The 23,632-nt window shown below is 32.4% G+C and overlaps 1 protein-coding gene across 1 annotated transcript in view; it reads left to right on the forward strand.

The window, feature by feature from the left end:
- The window catches only part of LOC124359227, a 41,070-nt gene extending 20,354 nt beyond the window's left edge, over positions 1 to 20,716 (forward strand). The window contains exons 4-11 of the mRNA XM_046811795.1: positions 3,730 to 3,805; positions 7,207 to 7,353; positions 7,633 to 7,914; positions 8,989 to 9,275; positions 12,142 to 12,329; positions 14,198 to 14,319; positions 18,618 to 18,715; positions 20,223 to 20,716. Coding sequence (XP_046667751.1) covers positions 3,730 to 3,805; positions 7,207 to 7,353; positions 7,633 to 7,914; positions 8,989 to 9,275; positions 12,142 to 12,329; positions 14,198 to 14,319; positions 18,618 to 18,715; positions 20,223 to 20,283 — 1,261 coding nt within the window. The 3' untranslated portion in view covers positions 20,284 to 20,716. The remainder of the gene's footprint in view (positions 1 to 3,729; positions 3,806 to 7,206; positions 7,354 to 7,632; positions 7,915 to 8,988; positions 9,276 to 12,141; positions 12,330 to 14,197; positions 14,320 to 18,617; positions 18,716 to 20,222) is intronic.
- The last annotated feature ends 2,916 nt before the right edge of the window (positions 20,717 to 23,632 follow it).

Raw genomic sequence — 23,632 nt, forward strand, 5'->3', positions numbered from 1 at the left:
TACTTTATTTTACAGGGTCTGTCATTTTCTTGCTTGGACCTAAGCTTTTTATTGCTTTTATGAACCTTTGATACTGCATTTAAGGCTTGATGTGTGGAACTTTCAGATGCAGTACTATTTAATATGGACAAATTCTTCTCTGCAATTTCTATAGTATTACAGACATTACTATATGATCTAAACTGATATCTTCTTATCGGTGTACTCCTTCTGAGCAATGAGTATCCTTAAATAATAAAAAAAAAACAGCAATGTGAAAATTCATCATGATTTTTCGAACGATATATTTTCCTTGTTGTTTAGACAACGTACAAAGAGTGACATACCAATAATTAATAAATGGTTATGGTTCCCACAAGTTAGAATTTTGACATGTATTTTATTTTTAGGAAGGAAGTGAGTCAGTTTTATTATAAGTAGAGCCAAATTTGTGAGGATTAAACTCAATTTTCCTGTACCGAGTTCAATAATTGGAAGCACCGTTGGAAGGTACTTAGGTTAAGCTGCACCTCTTATCGGGCCGTTCACTATTTATAGAGTTGGGTATAAAAAACAATGCATTAAGTTGGTTTGAATCATATCTTTCTAATAGAAAACAATTTGTTCAAATTAACTACATTACTGAAAAAAATTATGTAGTTAAATTTCAATCCAACCTTGAATCAATAAATGTAGGGGTACCGCAAGGCTCCATTTTAGGACCTCTCCTTTTTTTGTGTTATTTAAATAACATAGCAAAATGTTTAAATTTTGAGCCTTATTCAGGACTTTGTCTCTATGCTGACGACTCTAACTTGAAAGTTTCAGGGAAGACAGTAGAAGAGATAGAGTTACTGACCTCAATCGAATTGGCTTGTATTGAACAATTTTTTCAAAACCACAATTTAACTCTAAATTCTGATAAAACCAAGCTTGTAAATTAAAAAAAAAAACAATCCAATCAAATTTTAGATTTAAATATTGAAATTAATGACAGTGTAATTGAGAGGGTTGATCAGATAAAATTTCTAGGATTATTGGTTGATAGTAATTTGTCATGGGATGAACATACTAAATTGGTTTTAAACAAAATAAATTCAGGCCTATTTGCAATTCGAAAGATGTTAAATTTGTGTAGTTTGGAAACTTTAAAATTGATTTATTATTCTCATATCCAGTCTCACATAGCCTATGGCATTTGTGTATATGGAACAACAAAAATGGAAAACCTCACGGAAATATTGAAAGTCCAAAAAAGAGCAGTCAGAGTCATGTTACATCTGAATTTTAATGATTCTGTCAAAGAAAAGTTCAAAGAATTAAAAATATTGACCGTTTATGGGCTATTTATTTATGAGTGCATAATGTTCCTAAGATACAACCCACTAAGGGATCAACATTATTTTATTCACTCGTACAATACACGACACAAAAATGAGTCTAATTTTCCAAGTTACCGTCTGGAGTTCTACAAAAAAAAACAACATTTGCAGGAAATAAATTTTTGAAAAAGTTACCAGAAGAAATTAAAAAAGAGGACAATTGTAATATATTTAAGAAAAAGTTAAAAGCATTTTTGACAGGTTTAGCTTTGTACTCTATAGAGGAATTTGAAAAGGGTATTTTTTAATAATAACAATTGATTTTTAGATTTAGTTTTGGATGTAGTCTTTATTTTATATTATTGAAACTTGACACTATTCTAATGTAAGAAATGTACTATATGTTTTTGAATAAAGAATATTTGACTATTGACTATAGCGAGGTATTTAATATTCCATTATTATAGTATCGCTGGGATTTCCAACTATCCGGTCGGGGGAGAGGGACAGACGCCTTTCCCCCCAGAAATATCCTCGCTGCGCGTCATGGCATTAGCATACACATTCGCTGCAGGTGATGGTAAATGTTGTCATGCAATACTGGTGCGCCATGTGGATGACAATAGCAGACATCTGCTCGCTTGGCTGCCATTGCCTCAGTGTGACCCTTGCAGTTGCCATGTGTTGTGCCTGTTTCATACGTTGTTTATTTGCAATCCGTTCATGGTTCACAATTTTCGTTCGCTGGCTGTGCTGTATTGTTTATTGTGTGTAGTGCATGGTGTAAGGTGACTGTGTATGTGTGTTTATTATTGTATTTAGGCAATATGGAGGACGACAATGAACTAGGGGAAGACTTTATGAGTGAACAGACGATTCTGATCAAGTTTTATTTTAACATGTTTATGGACTGTTTTCAATTTTTTACACAAAACAATTTTTGTTCACTATTTGTGCAATTGACAGTCATCCACGAGTGACATTTGGGAGTAATAGACCCTACTGTCATTCTAGAGTAATAGTAAGAAGGCAGTGGCGAGACATCAGTCGTTAAGAGTTGTCCTTCCATCACAAACCTGTGCTGAGCACATCAATTGTGAAATTGACCTACCATTACTAGACTCAATTGAATTGATAAAAAAATTCAAAAGTGCAGCTGGTTAAACAGGCCGACAGCAGAAGGCCATGGTCAGTCATGTGACTCAAGTCTAATCAATATCACCTTAAGTTGGCTGAATATGACGCTCGCCTAAGCGTTGTATCCATCACAAATGGAAATAAAACCATTGTTTTTGTTGGCAAAAAACCATAAACCAATTACCAAATGTGTGAAGTTTATGGAAATGGAATAATAAGTGAAAGAGTAATATAGAATAATAAAGAGTAAGGCAGTGGTGTATTGACTTTAAAAATGGCCACACCAATGTTCATGATAATAGTCGTAGCGGTCAGCCTAGTCTAGTGACTGAAGATTTGATGTTGAAAACCAATGACAAAGTTCGTGAAGATTGCTGTTTCACAATGACTGAACTCTCTGAACATTTCCCACAAATTTCACAAAGTTTACTTCATAAAATTGTTGTAGAGAAGCTTGAATACTACAGTTTTTGTGCCAAGTGGATCCCAAAAATCCTTACGGAAGATCACAAAAAACAAAGACTAGCTGTATCATTAACTTTCCTTCATGAATACGACAAACATGTTAACGAACTTCTCGATCGTATCGTTACTGGTGATGAAACACGGGTGAAGTATTGTCAATTGTGAAACCAAAATGCAGTCTATGGAATGGGGGCATACATATTCTCCAAAAAACCAAGAAAATGTCTCCAAACTGTCAGCGAGAGACAAACAAGAGAGACTAGGACAACTTTTTTGGGATGCTAAGGGTGTGATTCTGGTTGATTTGCATAAATGAGGATCAACAACGCAGAGAGGTACTGTGAAACATTGCACAAGTTATGGCGAGAGATATAAAACAAGCGTAGGGGTAAATTGAGCTAAAAAATTTTGTTTTTCCATACAGCCAATCATACGTACCACCTCTTTCCAGCGATGAAGACCTGGCTCGCAATGCAGAGCTTCGATAGTTACGCTGGCGTTAATCAGTGGTTAAGATCTCAGGCGGCAAATTTCTACAAAGCTGGAATCGAAATCTTGTGTCACGTTATGATAAATGTCTCAATTTGGATGGGGATTACATTGAAAAATAGCCTAAGAGTGTAGCTTTTAAATATATATATAATAAATGTTCCTATTTTAGTTGGGTAATTTTTTATTTCGAAATGTCTGTTACTTGTGAATAATTCAGATTTGAGGATTGAATTATCTATATTCCATTGTACTAACTTACAATGTAAATGAATAATAATAATAGTAATAAGTTCGTTATTATTGTGAGTAATAATAATTTCACAAAATGTTACAGATCCCATCTGGAGTCCAAGCTGAAACTTTTTAATCAATTCTATGATGGGAAAAGTGGAGAAATCAGGAGTAGAGAGGTAAGTGTATTTCTTTTTATGTTTGTATGTAGCCCTAGAAATTTTATATTTGTTTTAGCTACACAGCAATATTTAATTGATATTTAACTAGGTTACATAAGAGTGTTATTAACATCTTTTTTTGCTGCAGACATAACAAAAGTTTTCAGCCATAATGCTGATAGAACAAAATTTAATGACGTGTATTCAGATAGTCATCTGTTTTAATTGGTGTGCTGAAATACTGTGGCTCTATTTTGGATAGTATGTGACTGAAATAATCAATATGAACCTACTACCTGGTTAGTGGTGTTGCCTAAATATATAACTATATCTACGTTTATTGATGTTATAATGATAATATATTTATTGAAACAAAGATTAAGGTCTTGCAAGCATACTCTTTCACTCCACTTGTAGAATGCAACTGTTACAGTAATTATCAGGCAAATAGAATAATAAGATTCAAATAATAACTATTAACTTGCATTTGAAAAATGTTTAATTCCTCTCACTCTTTCATTCTCTTGTATGTCCAGTTTAACAATACCTTGTATGTTCAGCTTCTGTGCCACTCAGTAAACGTGGGTTCAATTCCATGCCAAACCTAGCAGGCTTGTTAAAGCAACTGATATTGTCTGGAAATTTATTCTACAGCCTACATAAAATGTTTGAAGGTATCTAATGTGTGGATTGGTGAATGTAATGTATTACAATTGTATTGTCTTGCATCCATGATTTGACTGTCTAAAATGAAAACTGCTCAGAAAAATAGTTAGAAATTTGTTTATAATGTGTGAAAAGGCGAGTGAGCATGTTGAAATCATAAATACCTTTTAATTTTAATATTAATAGTACTGTATTTTTGGAAATAACAGTCCTTTAATACATTTGGGTAGACACACAAGCTACTTACGTGTTGTGTGGCTAGGACCAAATACCATGTGATGCAGTGGCTATGTGGTCTTCATTTTTCATTATACTGCTCACTTAGTTCACTGTATTTCCACAACATAATGTTAGTTTGTTCCTTACTAAACTTTTAGATACAATGATATTTATTGCCTGTTTCACTGGTAGCTCAGCTGTACTTTGTGTTATCTGACAGTTTGTTTACATTAAATATAATGAGGGATCATGAAAATTGTGTGATTCTGAAGTTGAAAGTTTTCTATAGTGATTACAGTGCCAAGTGCCGCTGCACTCTGAAAATTATTGTTTTAGGGTTTTTTTTTAAATTGGTGTATTACTAAAGAAAGAACAGCAAACAAAGTAAATACTACTGCCTGTGTACTATGAAGAGTATGATAATTTTTTTTAATTCAGTGGTGTGAACTATGTATGAATCTTTCCGTACAACAAAATAGTCACTGACTTTTGCCTGGAATAAAAAAAGCATTGCTTTGTATTTACAGCTTATTTGTTCTAAGATATAATTTATAGGTATTTTGTTATATATTTTTCTTTGTGTAAGAAACATTGACTGTAAAAATACTGCATACATACTTAAAACATGTTATAAAAATGGTTTAGTTTTGATTTTGCTGTAAAAAATTGTTTATACACAACACATTTTTAATTAAAATATTTTGTTAATTTCAATTTTTTGTATAACAGTATATAAGAATATACATTTTAAACAACATGTCAAATTTAATTGCTCTACTGTAAACAAAGAAAATAATGTTATTATGGTTTATCCAAACTCTTAGATTTTTACCAAAATTAATTGCTGTAATGATTTAAATAACTACTACCTCTAGGGTTAATACAAAAACAATAATTGTTTAGTAGTGCATTAATTTTGTCCACAGTAATAATAGTGATACGCAGTAGTTTTTCTGAGTTATGTTATTTATAAGAGTGCCAAAATAACTAAATTGTATGAAAACAAGATTACAAGAAAACAATTGTATCCTCATACTAACAGATAATTATTTAGTAATTTGTTAACACCTTTTTACATGTCTCGTCGGTGTGTTCTTTTAAGTCATAAGTTATCGACTATTCTAGATGGTTACATTCTTCTCTGTATTCTAATAAATTATAGTTCACAGTTAGTTTTGGAACAGTTATTTATTCAATATCTCTGGGGAATAAAATTGAATAGTTCTGTGCATTTGGTGTGCCTCATCATGACGCCAAGAAAGTAAAAGATTCTACTGGAACTGTTGCAATAACGTGACCATTGTAACGAATTACTGGACTTGTACTGGTACTGGAATGATGAAATAACATGTTGCAATGTGTCCAGAAAAACTATATTATTTATTATTCCTGCCTTTCTTCCCCTCCTTCCAATCCTGTCTGCTATCGCTGGAGATTTTATGTGTATTCAGTTTTTTTAAAATTTGTAGCAATATTTTTATAATTCGTATTCATTCCTAATTTCCATAAATTTCTGGCCATTTGCTGTTAATCTAAAAATAGATTAAAAATGTAAAAATAACTTGTTGAAATACTCAGAAAATATAAAAATATCCTGTGCTTGGTTATAGCTTTCCAAAAATATTATGGGTTTACCATTAATTTTTGTCAGATAATGACAAATTTTTGTAAAACCTTTTTACAAAGATAATCACAAGAAATTTTATTGCTTATTGTAGATTCTTTGAGATAGCATCCCGTAGAAATAGTCTACGTTGTGCAGGTGAACGATCGGATGGTGCTAGAAGGCACTCTGCATATCTGCTGGTGTGTACTGGGAGTGATACATCTGAAGGAGGATGATGATCAACGTACTCTTGTCACCATCAGGAAACGTATCTCTTGTTATATAACATTCAATGTAAATGTTATACATCACCTTTGAGCATCCAGTAGAAATAGTCTATGTTGTGCAGGTGAACGGACGTTTGGTGCTAGAAGGCGCTCTGCGTATCTACTGGGGTGTACTGGGAGTGATACATCTGAAGGAGGATGATCATCAACGTACTCTTGTCACCATCAGGAAACGTATCTCATGTTATATAACATTCAATGTAAATGTTATACATCACCTTTGAGCATCCAGTAGGAATAGTCTATGTTGTGCAGGTGAACGATCGGATGGTGCTAGAAGGCGCTCTGCATATCTACTGGGGTGTACTGGGAGTGATACATCTGAAGGACGATGATGATCAACATACTGTTGTCACCATCAGGAAACGTATCTCTTGTTATATAACATTCAATGTAAATGTTATACATCACCTTTGAGCATCCAGTAGGAATAGTCTATGTTGTGCAGGTGAACGATCGGATGGTGCTAGAAGGCGCTCTGCATATCTGCTGGGGTGTACTGGGAGTGATACATCTGAAGGAGGATGATGATCAACGTACTCTTGTCACCATCAGGAAACATATCTCTTGTTATATAACATTCAATGTAAATGTTATACATCACCTTTGAGCATCCAGTAGGAATAGTCTATGTTGTGCAGGTAAACGGACGTTTGGTGCTAGAAGGCGCTCTGCGTATCTACTGGGGTGTACTGGGAGTGATACATCTGAAGGAGGATGATGACCAACGTACTGTTGTCACCATCAGGAAACGTAACTCATGCCGTAGCAGCGTTTTCAATGTGAAGGTACTTACCATTGTTTATAATTACTGTTTAGTTTAATTTTTGTAGTGTAAGCTTCACAGTTAACGAGACAGTATATATTAAGCTGTGATTTCCACAGTTTGTTCTTATTTACATAATAAGTTACAGATTACATTTATTACTACTTTTGGTAATTCCTATTCAATATTTTGTAACAATATTTGATGAAGAAAATTGACTAAACACATTTGTTTGAACCCAGTCTAATGTGAGACTATGTCAGTATAAAACATATATAGTTTTATTGATTTTGTTGTGCAGACTGATGAAGTGTGTGTGGATGTTGAGCACATCAACAACAGTACGAACCATGTGACAGCGTGTGATGACAGTGACGAGGTAGAGGAGAGTGTGACTAGTGGTGACAGTGGGGTGGACCTGTCTACGGCCGGAGCCAGCAGTGAGGTGGACAGTGGCGGGGGGAGCGTGATGACGAGTAGAGACAGCCTCGACAGTGTCACTCCCTCCAACAAGTCTCTCACTCTACCGACTAAGCTCGATATTAAGCAAATCGATTGGGATGAACTTGACGATTTATTGCAGGTACGTTAGCAGCTTAATATACTTTATTGTATTTTTTAATTACACTAAACGTTTTATCTGACTAGAATTGTTATTATTAGGATGGCTACTTTTGGGAATTCCGGGAAAGTTAGAATTCATGCTTGGAATTGTTTAGTTTTGGGGAAAAAATAAGAACTACTGGAATTTTATAAAATAATCTACTGTGAATATTTCTAAGGTCACTGTTTTACCTAGGAAATATTGTGATTTTATTAACAAAATTTGACTTGAAATTCATTTATATTCTATGATTATGTCTGCACATGTTTATTCATGTATGACAGCTGACTGGCAGAATATAAATAATATTTTTCTAACAGCTAGTATTTTCTATATATTTACATCCATGCATCACCAAGAGTCTTGCTGCCTCTATTTGCTGACAATAGCTGATCAGTAATACACAAATTATCGATTACTAAAACTTAGTTTTGTTGTACTTTATATATGAAATGACTGTAAATAGATAAGCAAATTAATGAATCATTGTTACGTAAACAATATTTAGCTAGAAAAATTTACTGGATAGTCTATAGAAATTGAGATAAGAATGTTAGAAGAATTAAACTATCTTTTCAATCCCTTTTGGAAAAAAGAATTGAGTTTATCTTGGCATAATCAAATACAAAAGTATTTTTAGCAGTAAATGGAATTCCATATGTGCTGAAAAGCTTGTTAGTTGCATTAAGCGTGGGCAAACTGGAAGAAACACTTCTTCATTGCAAGAGGAAATTTAGTACTATTAAAAAATAAGTTTAGCATGGCATGTAAAAAAGTAACCTATAAACCATCATAGACAGTCAGGTCAGAAGTAGAATGCTATGCTGACTATTAAACCATTAAGGCAGTTAACTACGGTGGTAATCATGAATTGTGTTTCAAAACTTTAATTCTGTTGTTATTAGCATCAAAACTTTTTTGTGCTTATAGAACCTGATTGTTACAGATAAAGGGGTATTTCAATTTTATGTTGCTGCCGGACATTGTGTTTGCTTAATAGAATTTAATGGAATGAAATATAAGCTAGATAAAAATGAAAATACATTTTTTTAGGTAGAGCGTCACGTAGATGAGAGCCAGAAGTTGTACCAGACGATGCCGGCAAGTGTGTTGGCCTCACTAAATACGACCACCAGTAGTACGACAGCTACGGACCATGAATCGGACCAAGAACAGGACTCGTACTCGCAGCATTTTGAGGACAACGTTGAGCCAAGCGGACCAGACCCCAGCAGCGAGGACGAAGAACAACAGACGGTGGTACGGCGACGTACAGGACCCGCTGCCATCAAGCGTCGGGCTGGTCATCGTCGTTCTCGCTCCTCCAAATTGAGGCGGAGGTACTATACTCTTAATTAATTTACTACTATAAATCAATGTTATTTTTATCAATTGAATTTAGTGAGAAGTATAAAAGTTGTTCTATTAATAGAGTTCTTAAACTATAACATTACGTGATATAATCAATAAGCATTCCTTTGGGATATTAAATAACAGTGTTTTTTGTTATTCTAGGATTAATATAATTCAAATGCAGCATTGGCATAATCTGTAATAGTTTAAAGAATAATTGTTTAGATTTTTGTTTCATTATTGTATTAAAATTTTAACTTTCAAATTTGTTTATGGTTTTTGCTGAATTCTTTTGGTATTTTATAATCAAATAAATCATTTGCAGGGTGATCATGGGTATTTCCTGACAAAGTGGGATTTTGGTGAACAATGATGGGTACACAGTAAAATTTGCTGGTCTCATGGGAAGGAAACTTAGAGTTTCCAGCCATGATTAAGACTATGACAAAGGACTGAGGGAACAAGGAGCTTGAGGGATTGATGTTTTCCTGACAAACGCCGGAAAGTTTGGGTTTGGGGAAGTTTGGGTTGGTTTGGTTTGGAAGTTTGGTTTGACAGTTTTTGACCTGAAAAGACAAGCCAACCACTTGGAGGACCAGACTGGAGAAGTTTTACTTTCTCTCCAGACCAGACAACTAAACATTTATTGGTTTTCTATTCTAAAGAATAAGATGACGAGAACCAGAAGATATTATGAATCTTTCTGGTGCTATGATGCAGCTGAACTTTAGTCTGATAGTTCCTTAATGGAATTGATAGCCTTGAAAGGTCTGGATGATGTTACTTCTTAAAATCAGTGTACCAAAGTAAAACAAAAGGGACCAACTGAGTAAATAAAACTGTAAACAGTATTTCTTTTTGTTAATTTTTTTTTTTCTGTATAATTAATCTTTAAAACTAATAAATTGGCTCTATTCTCTGTTTTTTTTATAAAAACAAATACATTTTTTATCACCTGTAATTTATTATCTGTTTTGCTTTTGTATTTCTGATTTATCTGGATATTCTTAAATTTGGATAATTTTCATCACTTAATTTGGATAATCAAGGTTGTCTTGCAATTACAATTTACAAAAATTAAACACTATCCAGGATGAACTAAACATATTTAATCCATTAACTATACCCTTATCCCAAATTTTGTTGAAATTAATCTTATTGTTTGGTCACTCACTGATGTTTAAATACTCACTAATATTAGCACAGAGATTTTTCAAAAATTAATTTTTTAAGTACTTAAAACTTTCTTGCCTAATTTTGGTGTTCTTAACTTATTAACCATTTATCGTAGTACTGTCTCATGAGGGCCGACGCGGTACCAAAACGGCGATCATGAGACGGTACCGTGATGATGACATACATTATTAAATATTTGTTAAAATAATAGTATGGGCTCAAATAATAAGACAATAGACTTCATTTGCACAATTTATAGAGAATAACATTAGCGTCAAAGATACAATATTAAATAATTAGAAAGAAACAGAAGAAAAAACAATTTCGTGTTAGTTATCACATTAGGTTTATGTCAACAGTTCTCCAAGATAAAAATTCATTTATTGAATAAAATGGTTGTTTTAAAAGCCAGTTATTCAGTGTTTTCTTAATATTTTCTTGAGACTTAATGTCTGCGGGCAGGCAGTTGAACAGCTTTGCACCCATATAAGATGGCTTTTCTTCAAACTGAGCAGAATGTTGTTGAGGAAGAGTGAAGTCTGCAGCATAGCGAGTGTTATGTTGGTGTACGTCACTGCCTCAGGTCAGATTTTTCTCATTTGCGTAGGTTGTTACATTGAGGATATAGAGTGACACTACAGTTAAAATTGAGTGTTCAACAAAAGCAGCTCTACAAGATTTATATATTAAAATTAAACAAAAGAACATGTACTATACATGTAAATATGTATTAACTCCAGAAAAACAATGTGAATCATGCTATACCCTTGCACTTTTTGCGTGTTTGGTAGGATTTGTGTAAGGAGAACACAAATGTTGCATTTTACAAAAATCCACATCAAATTGAAAAAAATTAAGATAAATCAATGAAATAAATTTTCCACTTAAAGAATTAAATTTCCTATAAAACCACACCGAATATCATAGATTATAACTTTGTTTTGTACTAAAAACAATTTCTTGCTTTCAAAATTTACAAAAAAATAACATCTTAATAATTATTCTCGAAATTTAAAAAATCTGGTGTACTTCAGTGCGTTTAAATTACAGTATATTATAACCTGTTACATTAGCTAAAAATACAATAGCTCAGTCAACCAAATAGCAATAAAATTGAATGTTTTGTGAGAGTTTTGCTAAACCCTTGAATTTTTTGCATATTTAATTGGATTTGTATAAGGACATCAGGTGCAAGAATATTGAGTGGCTAATGGCTTAATGACCTAAGCAGCTTAATCCTTAATAACAATGGATGGTCCTTTATTTTACCACATAAAATTAGGACCACATAGTTCTTTCTTGCTCTTAACCAGACTTAAGAGTTAACCAGTTAAATTGGTTAAGAAAGAGTATTAATCAACAGCTTATATGGATTTTTCAGTCCTACATTAGAACCATCGTCTTTTGATAAGTCTGTTATTAACTAACTGACATTGCTTACCTGTATTTCTCGTACTTAAAACAATTTAAAGTAGTGCACCCAGTAAAAATCTTGAAATCTGAGAATTTTAGTTAAATTTATTTTGATAAGGATTATAATGGGTGTTTAGTATCCTCCTTTATTGAACCTCATTTTGTTGTCCTGCAAACTACATTTTAGTGTCATAATGATGATAATCTGCAATTTTCTGTATAAAATTATAACATTTTACAATAATGTGAAAGTTGTCTGTCCAGGTGTTCTATTAATGGCCACTTCTATAACCGTGAGACCAGTTTCTTCACCCCTCCGTTTGGCAGCCAGATGTCAGTATGGGTCACATCACTGGTATCCACACAGGAGGTCATCAATCTCATGCTGGACAAGTACAAAGTGGATAGCCAGCCTGCCAACTTTGCTCTGTTTGTTGTCAGGGATAATGGAGGTAATATATATTTTAGTGGGGTCTACTTATACTTACTTCTGGAGCTGTTTGAGTTAAAGCAGATTGATGGCAAATGTGTGTGGACTGACTAAGAGCAAGTAGAAGTTGTTGTCAAATGCTTTTATTTTAATATATAACGTGGAAATCTGGGCAGGTTCATTAAAGAAGTTCAGATGTCATGCATCTGTTTAGAGATAAAGCCATTGCTCATTACTGGTATGGGCAGTTGGTAAGCATGACATTAATGTAATGGGCATTACTGGTATGGTAGTTACAAAAGAATGTCTGACTTCATTATGCTAGTCATTGCCAGGATGATCTCCTTCGATTTGCTTGTTCTGAGCTAAGCATGGATTTAGGAAGTGAAAAAGTAAAATCATCATAAGACTGATTTTTTTAAAGGGCTGTCTAAAGTTTGGAATACATAAATTGTATTGTAAACTAAACTTACTTTCCTTGTGTCCCTAATGGCTTATGGCTGCATAAACAAGACAATAAATATTATTCAAGGATCACATAAACAAAACATTTGATCCAAGTCTATTGATCTGATCCTTGTTTTAAATAATGATGATGGAGTTCTACATTAAGTATATAAAACAGTTCAAGCATGGCATAGCATAGAGGGTATGATGATATCTAGGTTTTAAGATAACCAACAATAAATAGGTAACAATAAGCACACCTGTATCTTGTTTGAATGTTGTCTGGATAATCGTGTATACACTTTTGCAGGATAATGCTTGATCTTATAAAGGGTGGTCACAGAATTCATATTTAACCCATTGAGGTAGTTAGGCTTAAGCCTATGCAGGTCTGGTGGCACTAATTAATTTTGGTGTAAATTTAAAAGTTTTGTTATGCTGTGATAAGTTTGTTCCTTTATGGTAGATCAGTGAAATTTGAAACAATATTAAAAATAAATACTCTTATACATGGTTGTATAAAATTTAGAATACAATCATTTTTTAATAACATACAACAAAAACAAATAAGAAGACACTTTGTTAAGTAAATAGTTTTAAATACGTGTTTACTATTTATTTTAATAGTATTTAATGTTTTATTACTTAGGAAAGAATATTTACCTACATATCTGTACATTCTAACTTAGATAAAAAAGACAGTGTAAATAATCACCATTGTTTTTTTTAATTTTTTTTTATTCCATGCAATTGCCAGTGACTAAGTTGTTCTATGGCAAGATTCTCAATTCGCAACACTTAATTTTAAAGTCATCAAACTCATCTACTTAGTTCAAAAGACATCAAATACAGTACATAGTAGTATTTACGTAATTTACTATTCTTTCTTTAGTAATTTACTAAAGTATGAAAAACATTGAAATAATTTTCAGGCTGCACCTGCACTTAGTTTGGGTTCACACATCCACCTGGTTTTTACAATTCACAATCACTGTACAAAACATCAAATTCAGAATCATGACATTTTTTACACCATCATTATACATAATATAAACAAACTGTCAGACAAAATAAAGTACAAATGAGCTGCCAGCTGAAAACTAGTGAAACAGATAATAAAAATCAACAATTATCAGGTTAGCCACACTCATGAAAAGGAAATAATTTGGTTTGTTGTTTCATCTGCAACCAAGAGCCATTCTGGTAGTAAGAGTCATTCCAAAAATATCTTGTGGAAATATTGAAAACTAAGTGAACAGTATATTGACAAGTGCAGACACCAAGGCGTGATTCGGCATTCGCCACGTAATCAGTGTGTGCTTGTGTCTACCCCAATGGGGTGAGCTTTTGTATCTCGGGTTGTTTAGTAATACTTTTTAGTTTTAAAATCATATGGTAAAATTTAACCTTTCTTAACAATTTGCATATCTTTCAATGTAACAGAACAACGCAGGCTGCAAGACGAGGAATACCCACTACTGGTGAGGGTAATGTTGGGACCTCACGAGGACGTTGCCAAGTTGTATCTTATGGATAGACACAGCACTGACGAGATCAGCTGTGAGGTAATATTTCACTTTTTGGTAATTGTGAACATAATTCACTTATTATTTTATAGAGAGATAATTGTATTTAATTCAAATAATTTTAAATATGCTCATTCACCATTTTTTTGTATACTAATGCAGGTTAGAGAATGCTTTATTCACGTTCCAAGTATTTTTATTTACTACTCTCGCAACCTCAGCAGCTAGTGTTCTGGATTTTTTTGTCAATGGTTATGAAAGAATCCTAAATTATATAATTTTTTAGTTGGTAGCTGTAGTAGTTTTTAACTCTATAAGCGTGGTTCCCTGGGTTACAGGCTATTTTTGGTATTCATGCAGAGGTTGACTAAATTGTTTATAAAGTATTTATTATTTCACCAAACTCTAGGGTAGTGTTATTTCTTTTTTTATAATCATAAATTTACATTGAATTTGATTCATAAAAAACATGTGTACAATAAATAAAATAAGGAATTACTATAGTTTAAATGCTACACTTTTATGTTTTACAAATTTGAATAGACAAAGCTCATAAAAAATTATGTATTCAAAAATTTTGATAAAAAAGATTTTGATTTATTTCTGTGCACAGAAATGCAACTGATTTTCAAATGCTCATAACGTTTTATAAGCTTTTTGAGGGGGTTAAATGGGCAAGTGTATTTATTTCCCTTCAATCATTGTGGTTGTGGCAGAAACTATGTGGACTCTTAAGACACTCAGCTCTCATTCATATGAGTTGTGATGTGGCAGCAGAGTAAATTTATTTCCACTACTACACATATGTGTCCGTTTGTATATGCCCACGCTGCTCAGCAACTGTGACTTCTCTCTTGCCCACCTGGCCTCTCTTACAACTTGCTACAGTGTTTTCTTTTCATTTTCATTGCTGATTTCTACTCATATTGCATATTTTACTACTATTTGTAGCTATGTTCATTGTTACATAACTAATTCAACTTATATTGTAATGTTTTAATTAAATTGTATATTATTCAGAACCAAATAACTATGTTAAATTAGACAATTAGTATACAGGAAAATCAGTAGGCTTACTATTACGTATTCTTTCAACCAATGGAGTCTAAAAGATAGTTTTCAAGGTGAGCCTGCTGATTTTCCTATCAACTAGTAACAATCCGTAGCTTTCAGCCCTATTAATTCAAACATTATTAGTATACAATTTTTAATGTTTCTTTCAAGACGCAAACATAAAGCTGAGACGGATGGAAGTATGGACAATTACCTCATAACTTTTGTACAGTATATATTTCATGATTCAGTATGTTCTATAAGACACTTGAAATATAATTATTGATAAATGATATTATGAGCTAAAAACTTGATATTAAAGAAATTTGTTGAAAGAAATCTTTATACATTGTACATTAAAAGCCTAAAATTAATTAAATGTTGTCTATGGCAATAATTACAAGTAAATTAAACTGATTTATAAAACAACATAGTTATCCACGACAGCACGCAATTTCGTATTGAACAGCAGTTACCTCATAAGTGTATCTTATTTAACAAGTTCACTGCATCATGAGTCATTCTGACCAGTTACTCGTAATGCACCTTAATTTATGTGCAGATGCAAAAAATGAAGGTATACACTCCAATGCATATAGCGTATTTCCCGAGCCACAAGTCTATTCCATCACATACACTCTAATTCGGCACTATGGCGATGTGAATGAGTTGTTATTTGCGTGGTGTACATTGCATATTCCCCGGTCATGTTTGTGTTAACATATTAGTTGTAATCATGATTTTAGATAGTGATAATAACCCACCAAGTGTTAAAAAGTGTAGACATACTTTAGTAAAGTAATACGGAACTGCTTCAAGAACTAGTTACTGAGGGGTTAGCTTCTGACGTTCCTAGTAGCATTGATTTAAAGTGAGTGATGCAATTGCAATTCAAAACAAATATAATTAGATGCACCAACAGCTTTAACCCATTGCGGATCGTATTGTTTTGGCGCGCGGGCACCAGCGGGCACGAATTAATTTACGGTCAGCGGCCGCACAAACAGCAATGGTGCGCCACATCGTATCGCTCGCTATTGTATACTAGAATATTCAGCTGTGAAGGTATTCGTTCAGATGGAACAACGGCCTGCTGGGGTATCCGTGATGTAGGAACGATAACACGCGAGCAAGGTTCCGGGGTGGCAGGGATGATGTCTGAATCATAGTCTAAATAAAGCGGCTCGGGCGAAGCGATTACAACATCCGCGCCATTGTCTAGACTAAACCCGCCAATATGTACGTCTGCATCGTTTAGTTGTGTCACTAACCTCAAAAGTATTATAATAACAAGTTAGGAAAACACCCAATCAGAAGCGCTAAAAAGCAGAGAGTAAACTCATAAGAATGATTTTTCAACTTCGACATACAACTGCGATCTGTAGGATATTTATAAAACTTTTGAAAACTCTAAATGTAGACCGTTGTTAAACACTCTTAGTAGACAAGTGAAGACGATCGCCCGATCTATCAGACATTAAAAGAACTATTTGGAGGGAAATTTAAAAGCAGACCGCTTTTGCGACCTGAGCTCGTCATTGTGCCGTTAGGCCCGGCCGCCGCATGACGAGCCCAGCTCGTCAGTGATCCGCAATGGGTTAAAGTATGCATTAAACTTGGAATTTTGGTTTAAAAACTACAACAAAATATTTGTTTTAAGTATTAAATTATAAAGTAAAAATATATTGGTGTAGCAAAAACCATTGTTTTATACCTTGGTTTACTCTACATTAAAGCCTAATCATAAAAAATCATACATTACCCTATTTTTTTCTAAATAACAAGTGTTAGTTTAAAAAATTCAAATTGTGCTTTAACTGAACATTTAAATACAACCAGATAGAGAAATTAGCACTTTTTAATGAGTCCCGAAAGGTTTAATTCCAGGTAAAGATCTGGTCATAGATAAAACAATGGTTCCTTGGTGAGACAGATGATAGTTTCGTGTGAACCACTTCTTAATGTGATTCAGTACACTATTGGGCAAGTTTCACACAGGCTAAAAAACGCCAAACTCAACTTTTTGTTCTCTATTGCCGACTGCTCGTCTGTAGGATTTATGAAGTTGCAAACAATGGTTGAGCATCGGTGCTTTCAAACGTAGTGGACGATTTCAGTGTTAAGTATCAAAACACACAACAGTGTGCAGTGGCCCAGCACTCTGCACTTATGACATCTGATTCTAATTCTTGCATCTTAACTTAGCTTTAATACAAGTGTGTTTCATTTCAGCTCTGATGTTATAAACATCGTTTTATGGTTAAAAATGTGCGACTTTAACTTGGAACTGCTTATAATAGAAGTAGAGTGTAGTCCTTTTTTGTGGAATAACTTCTATGGGCCGATTAATAGTAAGAGCTATAATATGATACAAGCGGCAAATTGTATCCCCTTTTATGCTCATTATTTAAAAAACCACATATCATTAAACACATACCACCCCCTGCTGCTTGTGTCATAGCCAAGACCTAAAATCAACTCCTATTTTTAGATGCACCTGTCCATTCCTGTACAAATCGTCAATATCGTTAGTGAAAGTAAGGAAAAGTTTTACATAGTTTCACCATTTCATTGAGTTTGAGAAGCGAAACACACCTGTATTCAAGCTGAGTTGAGATGCGAGAACTGGTAACAGACACTAAAGTACTGAGTCCTAGACCACTGCACGCGCTCATAACGTGTTTGGCACTAGTTACTGAAATCGGCCACTTATGAAAAACGTCATCTTTTTATTTGCAATGTTCATAAAAACTATAACCGTGAAATCACTATTTCTTTCCGTAAAAACCACAAAAAAGAGCCGTTAATGATGATTTTTATTGAGTGAGAACCCTTTTTTACTTTCATTTACCTAATTGTAATAATCACAGATTTTATCATGTTGTCAGGTATTACCATACCAACATGAATCCCAAATTGAATGATGATTAGTTGTTTTATCATTTATCAATTTTTACCTTTTTTAGATATTCAACTCCTGTCAATCATTACATTTGTCCTCAATTGATTTCATCTAAGTTTCTGTAATGTTTTGTTTAGTATATTCAAAGTTCGTATAAAATGCTGGCAATGCTGAATGATTAAGTTGTCTTAATGTACTGGGCAGCTGCAAATGTTTTATATAATAGACTATATAAATAAAGTATAACACTTATTTTCTTAAAAATCTGTTTAAAATTTGTAAGTTATATGAAAACTATTTTACAATTTATGTAAGTATTTGGACTCATTCAAAAGTGTACATAAATGAACTTATTCAATCAGTTGTATTTGTCTGACTACAGGTAGCTCAGTTTCTAAACCTGAGCACCACAGAGTGTCGAGCCATTCTGGAACGGTATTCGTATGAAGAGGAGAGAGAAGTAAGACGTGTTAAAGCAAAGTAAGACAAATTTTATTCATTCTAAAAGTTATGCTTAAGCTATACATTTTTCTCAGAAAAAAGTTCAAAATGATTACCAAAAACACATTCTAATTTACACTAATATTAAGGTATCAAAGTTTCCTGATAACTTGGTTTTTTCTGATATTTTAAATTTTAAATACATTTTTAGAAATCAGTTGGTTTATTCGTTCAGACAGTTTTTACAGTATGTAAAGTATTCCAAAAGGTAAGGCCATCTTATTTTATTTTAAATTATTTTTTTATTTTATAGAATATGGTACACGATCACCTCTGAAGCCTAATGTGGCACTTTGGAATGATTAAGAAGCGATCCAAAATTATCGATGTGGTCTTCTGACTCATGGTGTTGTGCTTGTGCATAACAATTCTTACCCTCACGTGGCACAAAGAACAAATAAACTTTTGGCGAAGTTAGAATAGTACAATGAAAACAGTTTCAAAATGCTGTGGCAAGATATGAGTTTTTATGTGATATGCTTTCAAAGTGTTAATTAGTTTACTTCTTTGCCAAAGAAGCCATATTAACCCTTAGCAAGCCACAAATAAATAACCAAAACTACTCCTAAGAGCCATACACCTTAAAAATAAAAAAAATTCCCACATACCAAAACCAATTTTTTTTTAATGATTCTTATAACATAAGAGGTAAAAAAACGACAAAATATTTTTTTTTTTCATTCTTTATTGTTCATTTACAGCCAAAAAATAGTAAAATCATAATGACATTCTAAAATTTAAAAATTTAATTTTGACATTCTATGTGTTCATATATAAAATTAACAATAGTTAAACACAATTATTGTAATATTTTACAAAAAACAAGCATATAGTAATTTTTATTTAGAGAAAATATAAAGAAAATAGTAAAAATTTATATATACAAATTAAATAAAAGCAATGAAACTAAAAAAAAAACTTGACAATAAAGCCCTACATCACAATAATAATAAATAAACTACACTGTACATTGATTAAAAATATTAATTAACATCAAAATTGAAAAGATAAATACGAGGATCGAAAATGGAAGGGCGAATAAACATCCAACCTCACGGAAGGCTATGGGCAGACTGAGCGCGCGTCAGTAGACGTCGTTGGCTCTGCGGGAGACTATGAACATCCGGCCACCTGCTATTTTGTCGATCGAACAAGAGCCGTGACCTTCAAAATAGAACGGTTGTCCCTTGTTTAACAGTTTTTACTAAGTTTGTTACCCAGAAATGCTTTTAAATAATATTTTTTTTTTAAATTGATTTTGCGTCAGTGGACGTCGTTGGCTTTTAGCGCTAGTTTAGGCATGACGTCTAGTAACGTCATTGGCTCGGAAAGGGTTAAGAATTGGATATTGAAATGTAACAACTTGACATGACTACAAGTATTTACATTAATATTCTTTATTAGTTATTTTTGTCACTCATTACTCAATGTTTTCATGAGTTGCTTTTATATGTAATTTATAAAAAAACATTAATCACTGTTGCAGATTTAGAGAAATGAGAAGACAGATGAAACAGCGTATGGAAGAGTTAAAAGTTAGGTTATGATAAAATTAGAGAATTTACCGCGATAATCACTTACTCGACTAATCAATTAATGTAACAGTTCAATTTATGAGCAATAAGAACAAAATTATTATAAAAATAATAATGCAGAATCAGATATATGATACCTGTAGTTGACATAGGTCTGCAGGCATGTACTTTGTCAAATACATCACTAATACTGTCTGCGTACATGTCATTTTTGTGGAACTTTACATTGAAATAATGTATAGGGGTTGTCAATAGGTTGAATTTTATGTAAAGGAGATGCATTCTTTTATTCCCTGTTGTTATTCGTAATGTGAAAACCTCTGTTTCCTTATTTATGAGTGTCAAAGTAATGTAAATTCCCAGTGTATTCTGACTCGAGTTTTACCCACTTCCAATATATCAGTTTTCAATGTTTTAAATACATGCTGATCCTCTGTGAATAGAACTTAACTCTTGTGTTTTTATGCCATAAGACCCCAACTGTTAAATGTCACTGTTCGCAGACATGCGTGATGTAGATGTAAACAGAGATATAGTGCGTTAAGTATATTGAAAGTTCTCTGTGATAGTACAGTGTACCATGTAAGGTAGCTAAGCCATATTTGGCAGAATCCATGGAATGTTTCACATTGTCAGCAATTCAAAGGTATTATGTCGAGAGAAGAAACAGTGGTAATGGAACAATAAGAGGAAAAAGAAACTTAGAGAGAAAGACTGTGCTGCATTTCTTGAATCAGTTTTTTTAAATGCTTTGTGCAATTAACAAGTTTAACTGCCTTAAATAGCTATTGTTAAAATATTTATTGAGTATTTTAAATTGTTTCATTTTTTACCGTTCAGAAAACCGAGTTTTCTATTTAATCTAGTGTATTTCTTACTATCACAACACTAATTAAATTTTGTTAAATTTTGAACAAATTTTTAAACAAATTTCCTTGTTAAATTAATATTTCAGAACAAAAAGGTGAACTTTTAATAGTCTACATCATATGCCAAATATTATATTATAATCTTTTTTGGCCAACAAGATGAAAATCTAAGGTGAAGAGCTTAATAAATGGGAGGGGGAGACCAGTTTTGCTTTAATTAAAACTTGAACCTTTTTCAAAAGTGTTATATTATTACTGTACTTTTTATAGTAATATTCTGTAGTACTTCACAATATTTGGAATGGTTTTCCTTTTAATTAAATGACTTGTTCTTTGCAGTAATTCGTTCACGTATATAGAACAGATGAGGTATACAACAAGTGGGATATATATTATTTTGATTAAATTTGAATTATTTGGACAGATGCAAAGGTCTTTATACGTAGAATAATGTCTTGAGGAACAGGGTGTTTCTTTCCTTTGAAGTTTTTATATTCCATGGATTCTTATTTTTAGTTAGTACACTTCAGTTTATTTAATTTTTTGAGTTACTAACTTCCAAAGAAATGTGTATGAAGATTATTTTAAATGAATCAAATCACATGATAATTATCTTTATAATAGTAGAGCTATAAGGGTAACTATATTTAGTAATACAAGTAGTAAATATCTTAAATATAGATTAGATGTATACAAATCAAAAATATTATATATTTCTAAGAGAATAATTATTTTTTGGATTATGAAGAATTTTCTTGGTGTGAAAAAATACAAAAAACAAAATTTTACGAGATCCAGATGTTGCTATTAAACATTTTGTTTGGACAACCAGGCATCTCCAGTGATTACGCAGCATAAAATAGCTATGGTGTTTCGTATCTTCAACTAAGTTATTTGGTTCACACAGCATTGAAACATTGCTAACACAGTTAAAATTGAAAGATATTTCAGCCTTCGTGTAGAGAAACAATCTTCAGTCATTAGATTTCAAATGAAAACTAACTTGCAACAAAATAAACGAACAAAATATCTAAGTGTAACTGAATTACATGAAGGAATAACCCTGGCCATGTAAGCCTAAAAATAGCAATTTATCTTGTCACGTCTCCTGAAACAATTATTTATGTTTTAATCCTAAGTAGTTTATTAATAAATAAATAAAAGTACTAAAGCAGACAAATTCCTTGAATAGTTTTCCAGATTATTAATTAAGATATGTAAAGTTTATCATCTTCAAATAGTGTAATTCGTAATTCCTGTTATGATAATAATTATTATAGATGATGAGAAATTGTTTTATAACACACTGCCTAATAGAACATTGTTTTAATCTTGTTAGCATTATTTTTGACAATACTTTTAAAATTTAAGATGGATGATACAATTTTTTCTGAGGACATTAAAAAATATAAAAGGAACTGTTTCAGGCCTTATTTAAGTAGTTATTATGACTTTTTAAATGTTTTAATACATTGTAAATGTTTTAATATTTCTAATAAATAAAATTAAATAGTAGCGGAGCAGTATGTTCTACAACACAATTAACTGGGAGGAAAGAATCTCTTAGTAATAATTTTGTGTGTTGTCTTTTAGATATGGGGTAATTTTGCGTGAAAAGTATGTAACATTGAAATGTGGTTTGATAAATATACAATGTGAAATAAAATGAATGAGGGTAGAGTAACAGGGTACTATATTTTGAAAGGAGTTGGCACTGAGGATTGTGAAGTATTTGTGTAAAGTTAAAGAAAAAAGTAATACTGCTATTTTAATAGTCCAGGAGTCGGGAGCCAATTTATGTTATATAAACACATAACCTGGTTTTCATGACTCAATAAGAGGAATTTCCTCTAAGAAAGAAATTGATCTTGAGCTACACTAGTTTTGGTGGAGGTCCAAATAGAAGGGTTTCAAAAGAGTATGGAACAATACTTTTCTCAGATTATATTTTTCTAAGCTTGGTACAATTAAAACTAACCATCAGACATGAAAATAAATATTAAATCGGCGCCAACTAACCATAGAGATCCAGTCCCTTTATCTAGTTTTCTAACGGTGATGAAACATTATTTATGTCTCATGTCAGTTTTATGTGTATCATACTAACAAAAGTATGATCTGAGAAAAAATTGTCTCACAGATTTAGTCTTTTTTTTAAATAGTGCAACTGACAATCAGTTTATTTCTTAGGAAAATTCCTCTTATCAATTTCAGAAAAACTTTCTTGTGTGTTTTTATGCTCATAGATTCAGACTCCAAGGCTAAAATGGCTAAAACCTAGCCATTCCAATTCAAAGACAAGATTTATATTCATAATAAAGTTTTGTTCTTTAACCTTATAATATATAATAATTAATCCTTTTAGGACCAGGCCAAAATGTAGGTTTGATTAAAATGCATATGTTAACATTTTTTATAATTTGGTCCATGTTTCAAAAACTGTGTACATGGAAATGTGCTGTGTGTATTCTTTTTGTAAAATAATAATTTCT

Source organism: Homalodisca vitripennis, chromosome 4, assembly GCF_021130785.1.
Source record: "Homalodisca vitripennis isolate AUS2020 chromosome 4, UT_GWSS_2.1, whole genome shotgun sequence".
NCBI classification, from domain to species: domain Eukaryota; kingdom Metazoa; phylum Arthropoda; class Insecta; order Hemiptera; family Cicadellidae; genus Homalodisca; species Homalodisca vitripennis.